General features: G+C 48.4%; 2 protein-coding genes, 1 non-coding gene and 1 pseudogene across 3 annotated transcripts; 1 reads left to right on the plus strand and 3 right to left on the minus strand.

Annotated features, from left to right (window-relative positions):
• The first annotated feature begins 1,241 nt into the window (after nt 1-1,241).
• LOC120970030 (U2 spliceosomal RNA) lies at nt 1,242-1,443 on the plus strand. The gene has a single exon (XR_005764801.1). It is a non-coding gene; the product is annotated as a U2 spliceosomal RNA (small nuclear RNA).
• A 143-nt stretch (nt 1,444-1,586) lies between these two features.
• On the minus strand, nt 1,587-5,224 carry LOC109784320 (indole-3-glycerol phosphate synthase, chloroplastic). Its single transcript, XM_020342915.4, has 10 exons — nt 4,849-5,224; nt 4,513-4,734; nt 3,823-3,999; nt 3,660-3,734; nt 3,532-3,576; nt 3,269-3,433; nt 3,067-3,145; nt 2,829-2,908; nt 2,235-2,303; nt 1,587-1,837 (listed from the first exon to the last, which is right to left on the minus strand). The coding sequence occupies exons 1-10, from the start codon at nt 4,987-4,989 to the stop codon at nt 1,754-1,756; spliced, it is 1,137 nt and encodes a 378-aa protein (XP_020198504.1). The 5' UTR covers nt 4,990-5,224; the 3' UTR covers nt 1,587-1,753.
• A 3,914-nt stretch (nt 5,225-9,138) lies between these two features.
• LOC109784322 (uncharacterized) lies at nt 9,139-9,794 on the minus strand. Its single transcript, XM_020342918.4, has one exon. It carries the CDS (start codon nt 9,662-9,664, stop codon nt 9,350-9,352), a length of 315 nt encoding a protein of 104 aa, XP_020198507.1. The 5' UTR covers nt 9,665-9,794; the 3' UTR covers nt 9,139-9,349.
• Nucleotides 9,795-17,372: 7,578 nt separating this feature from the next.
• Nucleotides 17,373-17,794, minus strand: LOC109784321 (uncharacterized; annotated as a pseudogene).
• Between the last annotated feature and the right edge of the window lie 765 nt (nt 17,795-18,559).

The raw sequence follows: 18,559 nt of genomic DNA on the forward strand, positions 1-18,559 counted from the left end.
CGACGCTCGTTAGCGTCAAACAGAGGAGGTTTCGCTGAAGGTTTCTCGCAAGCGGACCGGCCCATTCCTAGGAGTCGAGCTCTCGACCTCACTCTGGATTACAGCGTAGCCAACCACTGCATCAAGGGACTGGGCATGTCTTTAATAACGGCGCTAAGTGCTATGTGCACCGGTAGATTGATTTTTAATCTTCCTTAAAAAATGAATAATGTTTTTTTGAAAACAAATTCAAAACTAGAACAAAATTTTAAAACGTATTTTTAAAAAAGTGAAAATTGTGAAAACATCAATACAATTATGAATCCAAACATTTATCAATTCTTTTATGTAGGATAAACAAATTTTAGTTATATACTGAACTTTTTGTAATATACGCTGAACAACTTTTAACTACACATTGAACATTTTTGTGATAAACACCGAACAATATTTAAAACACATTGAACTTTTTTGTGATATACGCTGAACAACTTTTAAATATACATTGAACATTTTGTGTAATATACGCTGAACAATTTGAACTACACATTGAACATTTTTGTGATATACGCTAAACAAAATGTAAATACATGCTGAATAATTTTGTGATATACGATGAACAATTTTTTGAATTGTGAACAAATTTTTAAAAAGTGAACCAAATTTGAAACTGTGAACAATTTTTGAAATCATGAACAAAATGAAAACATTTTCGAAAACAAAGGATAAAATAAAAACGAAAAAGGATAAAGGAAAGGAAAGGAAAAAAAGGAAAAAAAAAATAGAAGCAGAAACAGAAAAAAAAACACAACAAAAAAGAAAAAGGAAAACAGAGAAAACCAGAAAGCCGGCGAATAGGAAAAAAAGAAAAAAATCGGTTGAGGGATCCTTCTAGAAGGTTCCCAAAACCAGTTTGCCTGCTTTGACGCTGGAATTGGGCCGGCCCGTTTTGCGGTGCTCTGTCGAGCGCTTCAGCGGAAGCGCAGCATCTGGACGCTCGCGAGCGTCAAATAGGAAACGCCAAACTTATGGTACGTATTAGTTTACTTCAGATTGATTGCTGGAATAAAAGGCCCATCCACGCCTGTGGACCGGTACCTCCACGTTACTAGGCTTCTCGGCCCAGGCTCGCGCGTCCCTCTGGTTTGGTCGAACGGACGCAGCCTTCGACTCGTGGGTGGAATAGTCCCGCATCGCTCTCGCACACGGGCAGAGGCGGTTCACAGATCAATAAGACCAGGGGCAGGGGCAACATCCAAAGCATACCTTTCTCGGCCTCTTGGCTAAGATCAAGTGTAGTATCTGTTCTTGTTAATTTAATATCTGATACGTGGATCTTTGGATTCACCCTATGATATTAATTTAATTTTTTATATGGGGGAGGGCCCACCACAGCAGCTAGCTGCTGGGCCCCCCAAGCGTCGCCATGGTCTTGCACTATAGCCTTGGACTGACGCACCCCAACCAAACCAGAAATCAAAAAGATTTATGTACTTGTGACTGAGAATTGTAGTCGTCATTGGATTAATTTGGACACACTTCGATCATGTTTGGCTGAGTTGATTACAAGGTTGCATGTTTTGTCAACAATATATGCACGCAACTGGTAGATCATACATTTGTTCCCCATAAATAAAGAATATGTTTATTCCCACATAAAAAAGATCAAATCTTGTTGCTCATCCAAAAGAAAAAGAGACCATTATTGTTCATCATGCGGTGGTCTGGCAGCTACTACTACTAGTCTACCACAAACAAGTCTGAGCTAGTTGTTTCAGTGCACCAGTTCTTTCCCGAAGAGCCCCGCGATGGCACGCCCAGGGTCTGCTTGCTTCACCAAGGATTCGCCTACCAAAACCTACATCATCAACAGGAACGTTTATGTAAATCAATCACAATTTAAGCCGTTCAAACAATCAAAGCAACTAGACAGGCAAAGAAAGACGTCCTTTCGGTAAATGTATCATTTATATCCCAAGAAATATTACAGCTATTTGAGTGATCTAAACGCTCTTATATTTCTTCACGGAGGGAGTAGTTTCCATTTTATAGGCCAAAGAAAAAACTGGTGCTCATTGAAGGGGAAAAGCATAGGCTTGGAAAAAGTGGCAGACATATATGCAAACAGCAGAGTCAGATAGGGAACAAAAGCTAACTGATATTTGACTATTGATGAGTGATTCGATCTATGTGCACAAATTTTTTTTATCACGCAGGAAAATTTTCATCTATCCAAAAGCAAACGGATAACTTACAGCAGAAACTCCAGCATTCTGTACATAAGCAACATCATCTGGGTTGAACAGCCCTGATTCGCCAACAACCTGAAAACATAAAAGTAGGGAAAAAAGATCAGCAAAAAAGCTAAGGACAAGCATTTGAGATAATGAAATTAAATGGCCCTTGCCAGTTCATGGAATTTGCGATCAAAGTCAAAAAATGAAGTGGATATATGTCTGACTTTGACGTGCATGCAACATTCAGCATCTCGCAACAATGATAGAACTTCAGATAATACCAAACTTCAACATGTAAAAAAAAATTGTGTAGAGTTCCATGTGTGTAAAATAGTTTGTTCCTGGTTTACTTTTACTCTAAATTTTGTTTTTCAAATATGTTAAGATATTAATCCAAGTGACTTCAAGTTTATGGGTTCAACAGACTGAAAAGTACGTCTTTTAAGAACTTTCATGCCGTATGCCAGTTAATTACTGTATGTCTGTAACAATTCAGCCATGCCTTCCAATTAGAGCACAAATATTAAGGCACTAACTAATGTTTTTCTTCAGTCAAAACACATGCATGCATATAGACTAGAAAAGAAGCCACGCATTAGCATGGGACAGTACCAATATTCCTTTCTCCCTGATGGCATCGCCATGTTTCTCCAGCAATGTCTTCGTGTTCGAAGTATCCACTATAAATGTCTCTGCATCATAAATATTTTTTTTATATAATAAGAAAAACGATCCATTCACCAGATAAGGGAAAATTCTTGGCTCGGAGAAATGCAAATGTGATGTGTCAAAGTTTCTAGCATATGTTACTCAATTACTAGACAAAGTGAGCACCAGAAGAAGCTTATACCAAGACTACGGTTGTTGATGCCAATAAGCTGAACACCATTTATCGCGAGGACACGCTCCATCTCTCTTTCATCATGAACCTGAAATAAAAACAAAAGCTTAGTTTTATGAAACTATAAAGATCAAATCACATGCAAGGTGTACCTTCAAGTACAATTTCATAATAATTACTCTTATTTGAGAAACTGGAAGATATGTCAAACCTCAATAAGAGCTGTCAATCCCAACTCCTTGCATATCCGAAGAAAGTATTTTATGTCGAGATCAGTTAGCACGGCGGCAATTAACAGAACTGCATCAGCACCCATCGCACGGGCATAATAGATCTGCCATTTATCAACGACGAACTCTTTGCACAGAAGGGGGCACTGCATTTACAACAAATGTAACTGTATGTTGAGAACAAATGCTGACCCAGAAAAATCCTCTTCACATTTAACGAACATATATATCTATTTGTCATTACCTTCACTCCTGCTTTGCGCACCTTCTGAAGATTCTCAAAACTTCCCTGTAGAATTAAATACATTTAGCTTGCCCAGTAAATACAACATCTACCATCCTCAGAAACAGATACAATTCTAAACAACGAACCTGGAAGTACTTCTCATCAGTCAAGATGCTCAAGCACGCAGCTCCATGCTTTTCATAAGCTTGAGCAATTTGAACCTACAACATTTTTTAGCATTAGTTATTTCACTAATAATCTTTGAAATCACTAGAGCTGATGGCAACTATGAATGAAACCAGAACTCACAGGATCAAAGTTCTCCCTGAGTACACCCTTACTTGGTGATGCCTTCTTGACCTCCGCGATCAACGCTGGCACCCCATTACGCTTGTGGGCTGCTGCCAACGCACCATAGAAGTCTCTTGTAGGAGGAGCCTTCCCTGCAGACTCAATCACCTCCTCCAGAGGATTCCTGGCAAGCCCCTGTAAAGATCAATAGCATCCATCATATATATGACACCATACCCCCTAACATTAGTAGAAACATACACAGGCATATGTTACACAGATTGCAGAACACCCTGTTGCCATTATAAGTAATAGCACTATCATGTAACTTAATTGGTTTTCCTAGTATTAAAGTGGATGATCGAAAGGAGCCTCCAATCAGTAACCCACAGGATGTATAAAATCCAGATTGCACATACATGTGCATGTTATAAGCGGAACACTGTCAGTGGTTTCAGTTATGGGTTCATCACAAAATAAGCGAAATTCATGTTGTGTTCGAGACAAAATACATGTCTATGGATTTCGACCAAGTGTTGCTCTGAAATCTGACAGTGGATATACATATTTTAAATTATGAAATGATCATCATTGTAGTTAAGCAAGACCAAATCGAAATATAAGTACTATGACAGGCAAGCAATAAGAACTTTCCTAAACCGCAGAGCAACCTTAAGTGGTGACACAAATGTATGCACTGTACCATACCTGGGCCACTTCGATCTCCTTGTCCCAGATGATCTTCTCGAGGATGTTGCGGGGGGCGCCCATCTCGGCCTCGACCTCCGCCATGGAGGCGGCGGGGCGGCAGTGGCGGCGGATGCGGATCCCCTGGCAGGCCGCGATGTCGTTGACGGACTTGCCGCTCTCCCACTGCCCCAGCTCCACCGCGTTGAGCATCTCGTCCCGCTCCAGCGCCTCCACGGTGTCCTGAGAAGAGAAGATCGAATCCTGTTAGTACTACTTCGAGAGACAGCAGATCGAGCCGACAGATTAAAAAAAAAGAAGAACAGAGAAGCAGGAGAGCAGAGCAGGCCGCGGTACCCTGGGGCCGCAGCGGAGGGGGCGGGCGCGGGCGGCGGCGGCGGCGAGCGCGACGAGGCCCCGCGACGGCGGAGGGGAGCGGGCGGCGGGGGAGCGGGAGGGGGAGGCCCTGAGCGCAGGCGGGGCGAGGAGGGCCTGCATCGCGCGCGAACAGCAGAGGCGGCGGGGGTAGGTGGGGGCTGGCGGGAGTTGGTGGGGGTTGGTCGCCTCGCCGATGCTGGGTTGCTTCGTCGCAGGGGACGGACTCCGGCTTTATAGCGCGGCGGTGGGTGGCGGCGGGGCGTGGGGCAGCAACGGTCCGGGGCGGGCGTCTCCGACGGCGACGGGCTCAAACCGCTATAGTACCTCACCTGCAACTGAAGTACTCCCTCCGTTTCTAAATGTAAATTTTTTTAAAGATTCCACTATGAGCAATATACAGATGTATATAGACATATTTTAGAGCGTAGATTTACTCATTTTACTTTGTATGTAGTATGCATTAAAATATCTAAGAAGACTTATATTTAAAAACGGAGGTAGTGGTAGTACAGCACTATTTCCACGTGCCTAGTCGAGCCCACGCGGGACGCGAGCCCGCCGTCCTCTTCACGAGCTCGTGTCGCGACCTTGTTTCTTTTCGTTCTCCTTTTCGGCAAAAAAAGATTCGATTTAAACCACCGTTTTGTTCCATCTATTCCCATGCTCTCTCCACGATTCGCTCCCATGCAACCATTGTCATCTTTTTTGGGCTTTTGTGTTCTCCCGGTTGCTCCAGCATCCCCTTTTTTTTCACATCAAGGTGTAATTTTCATATCCCTAGGCCCGATTGGTTCGGCGTTTTCGAGACCAAAACCTCTGTATTAGTCAGAGATGTAAAACTATCTGGCCGGATCCTGAAATCGCGCTTGTTTTGATGGCGTTAGTGCGTTACATCCGAAAGTTTTTACAAACCAAGCGACGCGTGCATTCTCATCCACCGGTTTTATACTTGTACGGTACTAACGAATCTGTAAACTATTACACCTGTAAAACACAAAACGAGTTTCCAAGTAGGCCCTACAAAGAAAAGGTATACTCCCTCTGTAAAGAAATATAAGAGCGGTTAGATCACTATACCACTTCTTTACAGGGGGAGTAATTTACATGATCCTATCACTATCGTGGTAGCCTTTATCCACACCATACCACTGTCTTTACTTCAGCATGTGACATTTCCCATTGTCTTTTCTTTTTTTGAGAGGGGACATTTCCCATTTTCAGTGATGATCAACAAAAAAAGTCATAAAATGATAAATTCCTCCATGAAATCAATATTTGAGAGGAGTTGCTACTTTTGATTGTAAATGGTTCATTCATCATCCCAAAATTAGGAGAAAATAATCCGCAATATTTGAGAGGAAGGATCTAAAAAACCAAGACCATTTGTGTCAAAGTTGATTCGGACTTGTCAGTTGAGCAAGCACAACATAAAAAATGTTTGTGCGTGTGTGTTAGGACTTGCGTATTGCCTGACCAACTTTGTGGAAAGTGCTTGATGCTTCATTGGTGCATCAGAAGACCAATTTATCTACTACCCTTAAAGCAGGAAGGGTGTAGAATCAAAACCATCTCGTCCATCGAGCCATGCTGATCGGATGGTCTAAACCGTTCCAATGTTTAGAACAAAACGTATTTTAACGCTCTAATTACCCATCACAACCACATGTTATAAACATGTTTTAACTAAATGTCATCTCGTGAAATTTGTCACGCAATTAATATACTGCCAATTATCATCACGGAATTAATATTTTACCTTATATCAACATGCAATTCATATCGTACCAAATACCAACTTGTAATTAATATCGTACCTGATATCAGTGTGCATTGCATATACACGATTGCTAGTAGCAGAAAGTTGTAAAAAAGATTTCTTTTTTCTTTTTTAGGGAATGTAAAAAAGGACTTATATGCTAGGCTAGGTTTAATTGGACTTGGATGGTGGGATGCCCATGAGACCATGACACAAGAGACAACAGAGTCTGAACTAGACAAGCATCATCTACAGTCCATTCACTTGTTTCCTATTTATGTGCCCGGAATAGATAGTATGTCTATATATCGCTTGTCGCGAGTTGCACACCCCGTTCGCCTACATTATTCCTGCTATGGGACAGGCTGGGCATGGCTATGAGATTCAAACTTGTCCCTGTGAGCAGCATAGACACGCAATGTGCAATTTTTTCCTTTTATTGTTTTTCATTTTCTTCTTTGTCACGTCCCGTATTAAGAAAGTGTTCATTATGTAAATTAAAAACATTCAGCGTGTAACACTACAATATTTATTATGTACTAGAAATAGTTGTGGTGAATTAAAAATGTCCATCATGTACTTCAAAAAATTTCATTGTGTTTTTTAAAAACAGTTCACGGTGTCGTTACAAAAATGTTCGATCTCTATTTGAATTTTTTAACATGTGTTTAAAATTGTTCATCGTGTATTTAAAAAAAATTGTTGTGCATTTAATAAATATTCAACATGTACTTAAATTTTTTCAACGTGCATCTGCATTTGTTTAGCGTGTTTTTAGAAAATGTTAACGTCCATATAACAATTGTTTAAAAACAGTCAACACACATTTAAAAATGTTCAATATATATTATAAAATGTTCAATGTGTATTATAAAAATGATTAGTGTGTATTCGATTTTTTTTAAGATGTATTGAAAAACCTCAACATGCAGTTTGAAAAATGAAAACAGAAAAATGACAATACAATGAGAAAAAATGGTCATGTGATTCTGAAAAAATGTTCATGACATATAATAAAATATATGTACAATAAAACCGAGCAGATTATAATAATCATGTATTTTATACTGAAAAAACACAGAAAAGTAGACGGCCAACTACAACAACAGCTAAAACGGGCCAGCCCACAAATCCCAACTCTGTAGGCCAGGATACCATAGGTCTCGTAGTAAGCGAGGTTTAGCCTAGCATGGCAGAGCCGAATCCTATTCCACGCGTAACGGGCAAACGTGCACCCATGAAGAGAGCGCCCTGCTATATGAGCTCGCACATTCCCTGATTCCCTCCCAATCAATCTCGGGGAGGGTGCCGCATACCGACTTTTCATATATTTTCTGCCTTTTTCTTTCATTTTTTTGTTTTATTATCTTCTTATTTTCTTTTTTCTTTTTAATTTTTAGAATCATGAATATTTAATAAATTTAAAAAATGATATGTGGGAACACTTTTGAAATTATTAATTGTTTTTTGAAATTTGGAAACTTTTTTCAAATTCTTAAACCATTTTTAAATTCAAGATTTTCTATTTTTCTGAAATTTGAAACATTTTCTGAAATCAATAAATTTTTTAAAATTCATGAAGATTTACTAAAAATCAGGATTTTTTAAATTTTTGAACATTTTATTTAATTTATAATATTTATAAAATATGGGAACATTTTTTGAATTCATGACATCTTTTGAAAATCATGAACATTTTAAAACCCGGGAACGATTTCCAAATTCATGAACATTTTAAAACCCATGAGCTCGACTGTGTGGTCATGGCACTCGGCGTAGTACTCGCAGAATGAGGGAGAGGGAGGATGAGCAGAGAGAGGAGGGAGAGGGAGAGGAAGTGCGGTGCGAGGTGGTGCTCACAGGCGGCGTCATGAGGCGAGTCAGCGGCAGCGGAGTAGAGGAGATCCTCGGTGGCGGCAGACGGGCAACCTGTCCAGCTAGCCTTTCTCTCTCTGTGAGAACAACGAGAAAGGAGGAAGAAGAATTCAGATTTCTACCAACAAACGTGCATCATATCAATCTATTGGAGTTGCACTTCTCTTCTTCGAAGCAACAAAAACTGCTAGTAGAGCAAGTACAATGGTGGGCTTATAGTTTGCTTACATGACAATTTTACCTATCCTTGTGGATAACATTTCCGAAAATAATGGGATTGCTACAATACTCAGCAAGTTTCCGTGTCGCTTTATAAAGAAGAAACTTTCCGTGTGGTTCAATTTTCCCTTTGTCGTCGGGTGCCAAAGTGCCAAATCCAAACTCGTCTCGATCCTTTGCGCTTTGGCTTATCCTCGAAAATCCGCCGCAGAGCACACGGAATCCACACGGGCGCGGGGCCTCTCTAATCCTAATCCTAATCCCAACATGTCATGTCACGCTTGTGGACAGTATGCAATCCCGTGGGAGGGAGGTTTCTACGGAACAGCGGAGGCGATAGCGCGCATGTTTGACGGCCTGTTCAGTCCACACGGTGGATGGCGACGGCACATGATTCCACCAACCAAGGGTAAACCTCGTTTCATCATCCAAAAGAAAATGAAGTCATCTTGCATTGAGAAAATTGTTTGATTGCTTCCTATATGCATACATGATGCTACTGGTGCACTGGTATTAGTACAGCGCGACGATTTGCACGGCCGTATAAACTGCTTTTACAGAGCTGATTCAGTCTCACTCGGAGAAGAAGAAATATCAGAGAGACAAAAGCTACAGAAGCAGCAAAGGACTTCAGGCGATGGCGACGGCTCGGGACGCCGGCGCCGGCGAGAGAGGCAGGCGCGAGCTGAAGTTCGGGTACCTTAAGGCCGCGTTCTCTGCCTCCGCCCCGTCGTCGCTGCCGCTGCCGCCCTCGTCGAAGTTGAGCGCGTAGCTGAGCGGGTCGTACCTGAACTCCCCCGCGGCCGCCGCCCGCCGCCTCCACCTGGTCCTGCCGCCGCTTTGCGGCCTTTCGTCGCCGCTGCCCGGCGAGCCGAAGCAGCCGCACACGGTGGTCCGCAGCTTGTGGCGCAGCGACGGCGGCGACGTGGAGTCCACCGCGTCCATGGCGTCTTCCTTGGTGCTAGTGTGCTTCAGCTGGTAGCAGCTAGAGATGGATGTGGGTTGTCAGAGTTCTGGGGTGTGTGACAGTGTGCTCGATCTGCTGCTGGAGAAGAAGGCGGAGGTGGGCGGGACTAAATAGGAGGGGCGGAAAAGGACGGATAAGGACAGGGCCGGCGACGGCGTGAAGGGCAAGAGACGCGCACACGGGGAAGCAAGCAAAGCTATCGCCGTAGCGCACGCGTGCGGTTAGACGTGAGGGTGTTCTGGGGATTTCGCAGGTCTCGGGGCTCCGGAGCCGTTGGGACGGGAGGGAGGAGGGCGATGGCAACGGTCGGTCGTTTGTGCAAGCTGTGAGAGAAACGGTAACAGTGGTAGCTTAGCTGCTTCAGTGCACTTACAGTTACAGGCTTTGATCGTTGCCTTTCAAGTGTCAAACAGTTGGCACTTTTTTTCTCTTTTGGAATTGGAGATCAACATCTGATGCTCACGCGGACGTACCCTATGCCTCCTCCATTTAAGTACTACGTTCGCATCATACAGAAAAAGAGCATGATAAAAATCATTGACACGGCCGAATCGATGGATGCGAACGCCGACCGAATAGGATGCCAAACCTCCCGGCGGGGTCAAAGGTTTCGTACTCACGAACGGACAGGATCAAGGCGAGGATCCACGGCGACAGCGGCGCTGCTCGAGTGAGCGCTCGGTCAAAACGTGCACCTCGCCCAAGAAGAAATATCCTGCCTCCGTCTCCGTGCACCGTTGGTTTGGCCTGCAGTCTGCAGAAGCGACCAACACAACACGCACGAGACATCCTTTCGTGTTCCACACGCACAATGCACATCTCATACAGTAGTAGTAGAGTACTAGAGTAGGATAGGGCTAGCTTCAGGCTTGAGCACGTGAATGTTTGAGCTTGCTTGGTGGTGCCATCCACTCATTTCGATCAGAGGGGACTCAACTGATCTAATCAGTCCGGCGATGGTGTTGTGCCCATTTAGAGCCGGACTTTGACAAATCCGGCCGAGCAACTCCAACGAGCCGACCCAAACGGACGGCGCATTTGTTCGCCTTTTGTCCGTTTGGGTCGGCCGCCCGCCCGGCGTCCGTCCAGTTTTGCATTTGGGTCGGCAGTGCGCCCAACGCGCCGACCCATTTCATCTCCGTATTCAACTTTTAATTAAAAAAGGCCCGCGACCGATCATGCCAGCGGTCATGTCTCATGCCGGCACCATGCCAGCGCCGGCATACCTTGCCGGCTTAAGAAAATATCACCACAGTTCATGCTGGCGCACTCGCCAGCCGGCCGGCACACATGCCAGCACACAAAAAGGGGTGGGACTTGAGTTCGACCACGCCATCGCGGCTCCCGTGGTCATGCCGGCACACCTGCCGGCATACAAAAAAGACGGCGCTCGCCGCCATAGATCACGCGTCGTCGAACTTGAGCATGTCGGCCTGCATCTTCTCAAACCACGGCCTCTTCCTTGGCGACACGGTGTTGAGACCCACCTTCATGATCTTCACCCCGGTCATCATGCTCGCGAGAGCCACTTTTTTCGCCTTGGTCTTGGCGTGCTTCTCCGCCTCTAGCTCGAACATCTTGGCTTGCTTCTCGGCGTCCAGCTCAAGCCTCCTCCTTTGGATCTCCATGAAAGCATCCATTTGCTCCGCCTTGAAACGCCGGCGCTCCTCCTCCCTTAAGTCCTTCTTATTCATCATGCCGTCCACGCTTGCGATCAAGGCGTTGGTGGCCGCATCTCGCTTGTCCTCCTTCTTGGAGTTGGTCTTCCCCCGCGGCCGTGCCGGCTCGCCCTCCCCAACATCCTCCACGGCTTTCTTCCCCCCCACGCGACTTGAGTGCGGCATATTGCACCTTGAACTTCTCCTCGTCCTTGATGACCCGATAGCAATGGGAAAGGTTGAAGCACTTGCCATTGTGTTGAACCTTGAATGCCTCCAAAGCTTGAAATGCCTACAAAATGTTTCCATGCAAGCATATGGGCAAGTAATATGCAAATGAACACGCAAACGATGAACTTGATGACACAAAAGAGGGCGGCTTGCTAGCATACCATGTCTTGCATGCCGATGCCGCTCACGGGGCGGGCCTTGACGCTCTCAAGAGTGGTGCAAAACTTGTTGCACTCTTGTTGGATCACCCTCCACCGCTTAAAAATGAAGACCCACCCGCGCGTGCTCACAAATTGGTAAGGCGGAAACTTCTTGCGCTCATGAAACTCTCAATGGACACGAATCCAAAAGGTTGAATGCTTTTGCTTGGCGCCCGTCTTGGGGTCTTGTCCAATGTCTCGCCAACACTCGCAAAGAAGCTTGTCCTCGGCCACCGTGTACGCCTTCGTGCGCTTGCTCTTGCGCTTCGGCTTAGAACTGGCGGCTTGGTTGGCGAGCTCGTCCTCGAACAAGGGCTCCACACTTCGATGTCGCACTCGTCCTCTTCCTCTAGCCCGTAGTCGTACGGGAACTCGTGGTCGAGTGGGAAGCCGTCCAGGTCGATGCCGACCTGATCACGCATGAAGGCTGCCTGATCGGGATCATAGCCAGCGGCCGGCGTGAACGCCCCGCGGCCGTCCTGGCTCTGTGTCTCGTCGGGATCGTAGCCAGCGGCCGGCGCACCGCCCTCGAAGATGAGGTTCTTCATGTAGTCCTCATCAACGGCGGACGACATTTCCTCGAACAGGTTGCGGGCGTCCGGGAGCACGCCGGCCGGCGTCTGCAGCGCGCGTTTCCTCGCGCCACCGGATGACGAGCCACCGGCCACCGGCCACCGGGGTGGCGTTGAGGTCGATGGGCGCAGGCGTGGGCGTGGAAGGTGCGACGACGCTCACGTCGGGCGAGCACTCCCCGGAGAGGCGGGAGGCCTGCGGGTAGACGTGGAAGCCGGGGATCGGGTTGCAAGCCAATGCCCGGGGCGAGTTGGGCAGCACCATCCGAGGAAACGCCGACGAGCCGGTGCTGGCCGCGGCGACGGCGGCTTGGACGAGGCCGTGCTGGCTAGGGTTTAACCCTAGCATGTAGAGCGCCTCCCTCGTTGCCGCCGCGACGCGGGCGTTGGTGACCTCCTGCTGCACGGCGACGATGATGGCGGCCTCCACGGCGGCCTCATCCCTCGCGTCCGCGGCGTGCCTCCGGCCCTTCCTCTTGGCCGACTCCCTTGCCCGCTGTTCGGGCGTCAGCGCCTTCTTTGGCTTGGTCGCGGTGGCGGTCTTGCGCGGGGCACGAGGCTTGCCTTTCCCGGAGGGGGTGGCGGCGCTGGACGAGGCGAGGGAGGCGAGGCCGCAGGCGGCGTCGAGGTCGATGGCGTCCTCCATGGCGGGGTGTGGGGCGGGAGCGCGCGCGGGCGGGAGTGTTTTTGGAAAAAATGAGGGGAAATGGCGGTGGCTGCCACCGACCAGCTCACCGTCTCGTGTCCGCGCTGACGCAAATCCGGCTCAAAATTGGACCTGGAATGGGTCGCCATGCGGACGCCAAGCGGACACGCGTCCGTTTGGGTCGGCGCGTTGGGCCGCCTTTTCTGTCCGCGCTGACCCAAACGGACAGCGGTGGACGAAATGGGTCGCCCCATTGGAATTGCTCTTAAACGTCTGCGGACGCGATCGGACGTGTTCGTGGAAAGTAACCGGTCACGTTTCAAATTAGCTACTCTGCATCCGAGTCTATCATATTTTAACCTCTATATCCATACAAAGCATGCAACAACAAAATAATCCTACATACTACCCTAGCTAATCTTCGTCGTCGAAGATGTCCATGACGTCGGTGCCGGGCACCGGGTGGACGGGCGCGTAGGAGAGCTCCGGCTCCTACTCCTCCTGCTAGACCTCATGCATGTAGGCGAACACTACCTCCTCCGAATCCACTGCATCCGAAAGTAGCCCCGCGGCGATCCGGGCTTCGCGCCTTGCCCGGATCTGCGCAAGGAGCTGCAGCCGGCGCTCCGACGTTAGAAATGGGTGACCTCTTATCTGGCGGCGTGGGGCCATGGCTACTAGTGGTGGCAGACGGGGAGAGGAAAGTGGCGCCAGCGGCGAACGGATAGAGGAAAATATGGAGGTAGGGTTTCGGTGTCGGTAGTCGGCTTAAATAGCCGGGCTAGGCACTACACATCCCGCTGGTGCAGCACCACACGACGACATTGGTCCGACGGAGGAGACGAGCTTAGGACCGCTGAGTTTCTGGGCGATTCCGCGTGGGACCCCGACGTCAATCCGAAGTGGCGGACACTCCCGGGTGCCCCCATATTTGGGTCGGATATGAGGGGTGCCGATCAGTACGCACGATTGAGGCCCATTTTAGGCGCCCGACTGGGTCGTAATTTCGTGAGCGGCCAGTGACCAGGCGGCCCACCCAGGCGTTTGAGGAGGGTTTAGGGTGCCCGGCTGTAGATGCTCTTAATCAATCACTCCATGCTCTTGAAAGGTCGGAGGCTCGGAGAATATATTAAACTCGGCTTTTTTTTATCGCCAACAGAAGTTTATAATCGTCACAAACTGAGAAGGGTGATTTGAACACTCCCATTACATAGCTTGGGACAGCCTGGGCTACAGATTTTATCATGACCTATATGGTCGTCTGCGAGAGTGTTCAAATGTTGTGTCCAAGTTCAGCCTGGGCTACAGATTTTATCATGACCTATCTAGTCGCCTGCAAGAGCGTTAAAATGTTGTGTCCAAGTCATGCGACTGAATAGTGGACTTATTGCTCAGCGGCTGTCCGTGTCAAAACCGGTGGATCTTGGGTAGGGGGTCCCAAGCTGTGGATCTTGGATCAATGGGGAACAAAGGATGAAGGAGACGATGTTTACCCAGGTTCGAGCCCTCTCAAAGAGGTAAAATCCTACGTCCTGCTTGATTGTATTGAAGTGTATAGGATGGTTACAGAGTCGATCTACCACGAGATCAGATGAACTAAACCCTAGGTAAGTAGGATGATAGTTGTTCTTCTAGCCTCTACGGGCTAAACCCTCTGGTTTATATAGACACAAGGGGTACTAGGGTTACACATGGTAGGTTAGAAGGAAGGAATAAACATGCCGATTCTCTTATCTTGACTTGGAGGACACACCAAGGCTTCAAAGATCTCCTTTCCGGACACGGAGCCACGGTATAGCACGACCTTCTAGTAGTCACGGAGCGGCCCACCTGTCCCGGCCCATAAGAGATAGGCCGACAGCCCGAGGACCCCCTAGTCCGGGACTCCCTCAGCAACTCCCCCCCCCCAAAGAAAAGCTTTGGTTTCTCCGACTCCCGCCGATGTCGTCGTCGTCGTTCCGTCTCATCTCCGGGAGGGCTCTGTTTTTAGATGTTCTTTCGAGTTTTGTTAGGATTTATGTCCTGCTCAGGAAGACGAGACGGCGGCTGCTACCTGAAGATGGAATAAACTTCTCCCCGCCTAGCCCCCGTCGCGGTGGTGTGTCTAGCATCGTCGGTGGGCGTGTGGAGGTGTGTCTCCGACGAATCTGTCCTTGATGAATTTTTACCATCGAAATGAGGAAGTTCAACACGCGGAGCAACGAGAAATTGATCAGAACTCTCTCTATGAAAAGATCCAAATGGGGAGATTTTTTTTGGGGTAACTTGGCTCACACGCACCTCTGTCCAGAGGAGGAATATAAGCATATACCTTCCCTCGTTAATCCTTATCGAATCCAGTGGTGGTGGCGGCAGCCTCTGCGTCTGCAGCGGCAGGCGAAACTAGAAGGGATCGGCTCGCTCCAGCCGGACCTCCTCGAGCTTCAGCATCAACGTCGACGTGGATCTTTTTTCGTTAATACACAAAGCTTACATATCATTTATTGATAGGTAGAAAGCAATACAATGTCAGGTATTACACCTAGGGGCATACACGACAAGACGGCGTTAAGTGCAATACATGAGTAGGAAAAAAAATGGGGCTACTCAACCCATGTGACGGAAAATCAACCTATACCAACAATGTTGTGTAGCCCGTTGGCTCCGGCACGAGCCCGTAGTTGCACCTCCTGCCGGATGTTCTCGGTTAGGCGGCTGACGGAGGGGCGTAGCCCATCAAAGACGCAACCATTTATATGCTTCAAGAGCTCCCAGGTCGTGAGCAAGACTAGGGAGTTGAAGCCTTCGCGGGCACTCGTAGGGAGATCAACATAAACATCGATGTGGATCTGGCTGATGTCGACACTGAGATCGTCATGAACTCCTTCTAGCTTGGCAAAGAGGCGACGATTTAGCAGAACTTTCGTCCAACATCTTGTGGACTTCCCTGATGGTCGCCGTGCACTGATCCTCAAGCTTGGGATCGATGTCATCATCGAAGCCATTCCGAAGCAGATCACAGATGCGCCTCCCTTTTGTTGTCAACTCCTTGATCGCGAGCAAACCTTGTGGCGGGTGTAGTGGCTGTGGCCCGGCAGTGCCAGGACGTGTCTCTAAATACCAGATTGTTAGCACTACTAGTTAAGCTACGGGATCATAGCCATGGTGCATTGAATTCAAGATAGGGTTTGCATTTCAGAGGAATTCCACCCAACCTCCCTCACCTATGTTCTAAGATTACAAGCCGACTGAATGGCCTTTCTTCTCCGCCAAGTTCTCCTCTCTACGGCTAGCTAGTACCCATTCGCAGCCTACAAGCCGGGCTGGTGGACTAACGGCCCTCTTGGGCCGGGCCACCAGCCCATTTTCTTTGTTTGAATCCTTGTTTGCGGTTGGAGACCGGACAATCCAATCCCGAGATTCTCAAAAAGGAAAAAAGAAAAGAAAAAAAGACAGTGTAATGCCCGTGGAAGGGTGGTTTCTACAAAACAAGCGGAGATGATACCGCGCATGTTCAGCGACCGGCCGAAGTCAACTTGGGGTGAATACGAAATATGAGTGGAGGCCGAGGCAGGTCGTATAGTCTCGTTTGAATGCTACCGCGATTTGCCCCTATTTTTCTGAAAGGGAACTGCAGAGGAAGATTTTTCTTAAAGCGAAAGCTTCACCCGTGAGCCGTGACAAACTGCACGACCTGGTTCTTCTTCAGATTCGTTTGGTGTGTGTGCTTGGTTCGATATTTTTGACTGTTCACTACTCGCTGATCATTTGCAGCACCCTTTTACCCACGTACTGTTTGCACATCGTTGGATACGCACAGCCCACATGGTGGATGGCGACGGGAGATGATTCCACCCACCCACACCACCAAGCCAAGGTGAAACTTCCTTCACAGTTCATCCAAAAGAAATTCCCGACGGACCATTAAAAATGGACCACATTCCACAGACCAATTCTTCATCTCCGTGCACACTGAGAATGGATGGAACATTAAAAATGGACTAATTGATTCTTATACTATTAACTATTTGTCTAAGTACATGATGCTAGTGCCACTCCTCGGTGGAATCTTTATGCCCAAAACCCTGATTCGAGCATCAAAAACAGGGGTTCTGGAGCCAGTTTCTCAAATCGTAAGTAGATCCAATCCAGGGCAGTTGATAAGTACGGTTCTCCGGTCGAATGCAAATAAGCCAGAGCCTGGGGAGGAATTCTACAAATAGCAAGGCAGTATTGACTATCTTCCAGTCCCAAACCTCGTGTGGGACTAATCGTTTTCATTTACCATCTCATGGAAAACTCTTTTCGTTCCGTTTAGCCCTATCGGGTATTTTAGTGATGCGTACATTTCCCCGGCCGTATGAACTGCTTTTATACAGACGTAGTGATTCAGTCTCGCTCAGAGAAGAAGGAAAACCAGAGAGACGGAAGCTACAAAAAGCTAAAAAGGACGATCGCTACTACTACGATTCAGTACTTCAGGCGATGGCGACGGCTCGGGAGGCCGGCACCGGCGAGGGACGCAGGCGCGAGCTGAAGTTTCTGTGCCGGAAGGCGGCGTCCTCCGCATCGGCGTCGCCGTCGTTGCTGCCGCCGTCGTCGAAGTTGAGCGCGTAGCTGAGCGGGTTGTACTGTACGTGAACTCCCCCGCGGCCGCCACGCGTCGCCTCCACCTGGTCCTGCCGCCGCCAGTGTGTGGCCTCTCCGCGTCGCTGCTCAGCGACGACGGTGAGCCGAAGCAGCCGCAGACGGTGGTCCGCAGCTTGTGGCGCAGCGAGGGCGGCGAGTAGGGCGAGGAGGAGGAGGACTCCACCGCGTCCATGGAGACTGCGCTCATCCATCCAGCGCTCATTCAGCATCCAACGGCCATCAATGATCAAAGTGAAAAAAACCAACACTTAGCAGTTTTTTGCTTGGAGACGCCCACACTAGTAGTTCTCTGTACACCGCTCTCACACTACTTCCGCATGCATACGTGTCGAGAATATGTCCGCATGCGGTACGAGAATCCGTCGAGTATCCACCCACGCCTACTTATGTATACAGAGAGGCATGTATTGATTCTTGATGCACTGTCATGGCCTGGTCTATTTTTGGATCAAGATCATTTTTCACTTCTCTAATGGGTGTCATACAGCTCGACCGCTCTGTGACCACCGCGGAGACGGCCGTGCAGACATCGCCGCTGTCTTGACGGCGAGCTCACCAAGATCGACGAGGAGTGGTCGCTTAGCTACTGTTTCACCAACAGCGGCCGCGGCAAGGCCGCTCTCAGGGCTCCGAAGGCCATGTCGGTAGTGGCCGCGACAGGCACACCACACAATGCAGTAAGGGAGGAGCGGCTCCTCCGCGAACGGCAAGCAGCCGTCGGACAAGGCTGTCGCGGCCCTCCGGCACTGTACCGCACTGGAGGGACCATGATGACAACGACGACGACACCGACGGAGACGGCGGTGCGGCGGGGCAGGGCGGTCATGCGTACGACCGACACAATGTCAGTCGCCGCTCCGCGTTCGCTAAGAGCAATGTGGCGCTGAACTGGGTCCGCTATGACCCAGACCTCGCCGCCGCATGGGCGCTCGACCGC

Source organism: Aegilops tauschii, chromosome 7, assembly GCF_002575655.3.
Source record: "Aegilops tauschii subsp. strangulata cultivar AL8/78 chromosome 7, Aet v6.0, whole genome shotgun sequence".
Taxonomy (NCBI): Eukaryota; Viridiplantae; Streptophyta; class Magnoliopsida; order Poales; family Poaceae; genus Aegilops; species Aegilops tauschii.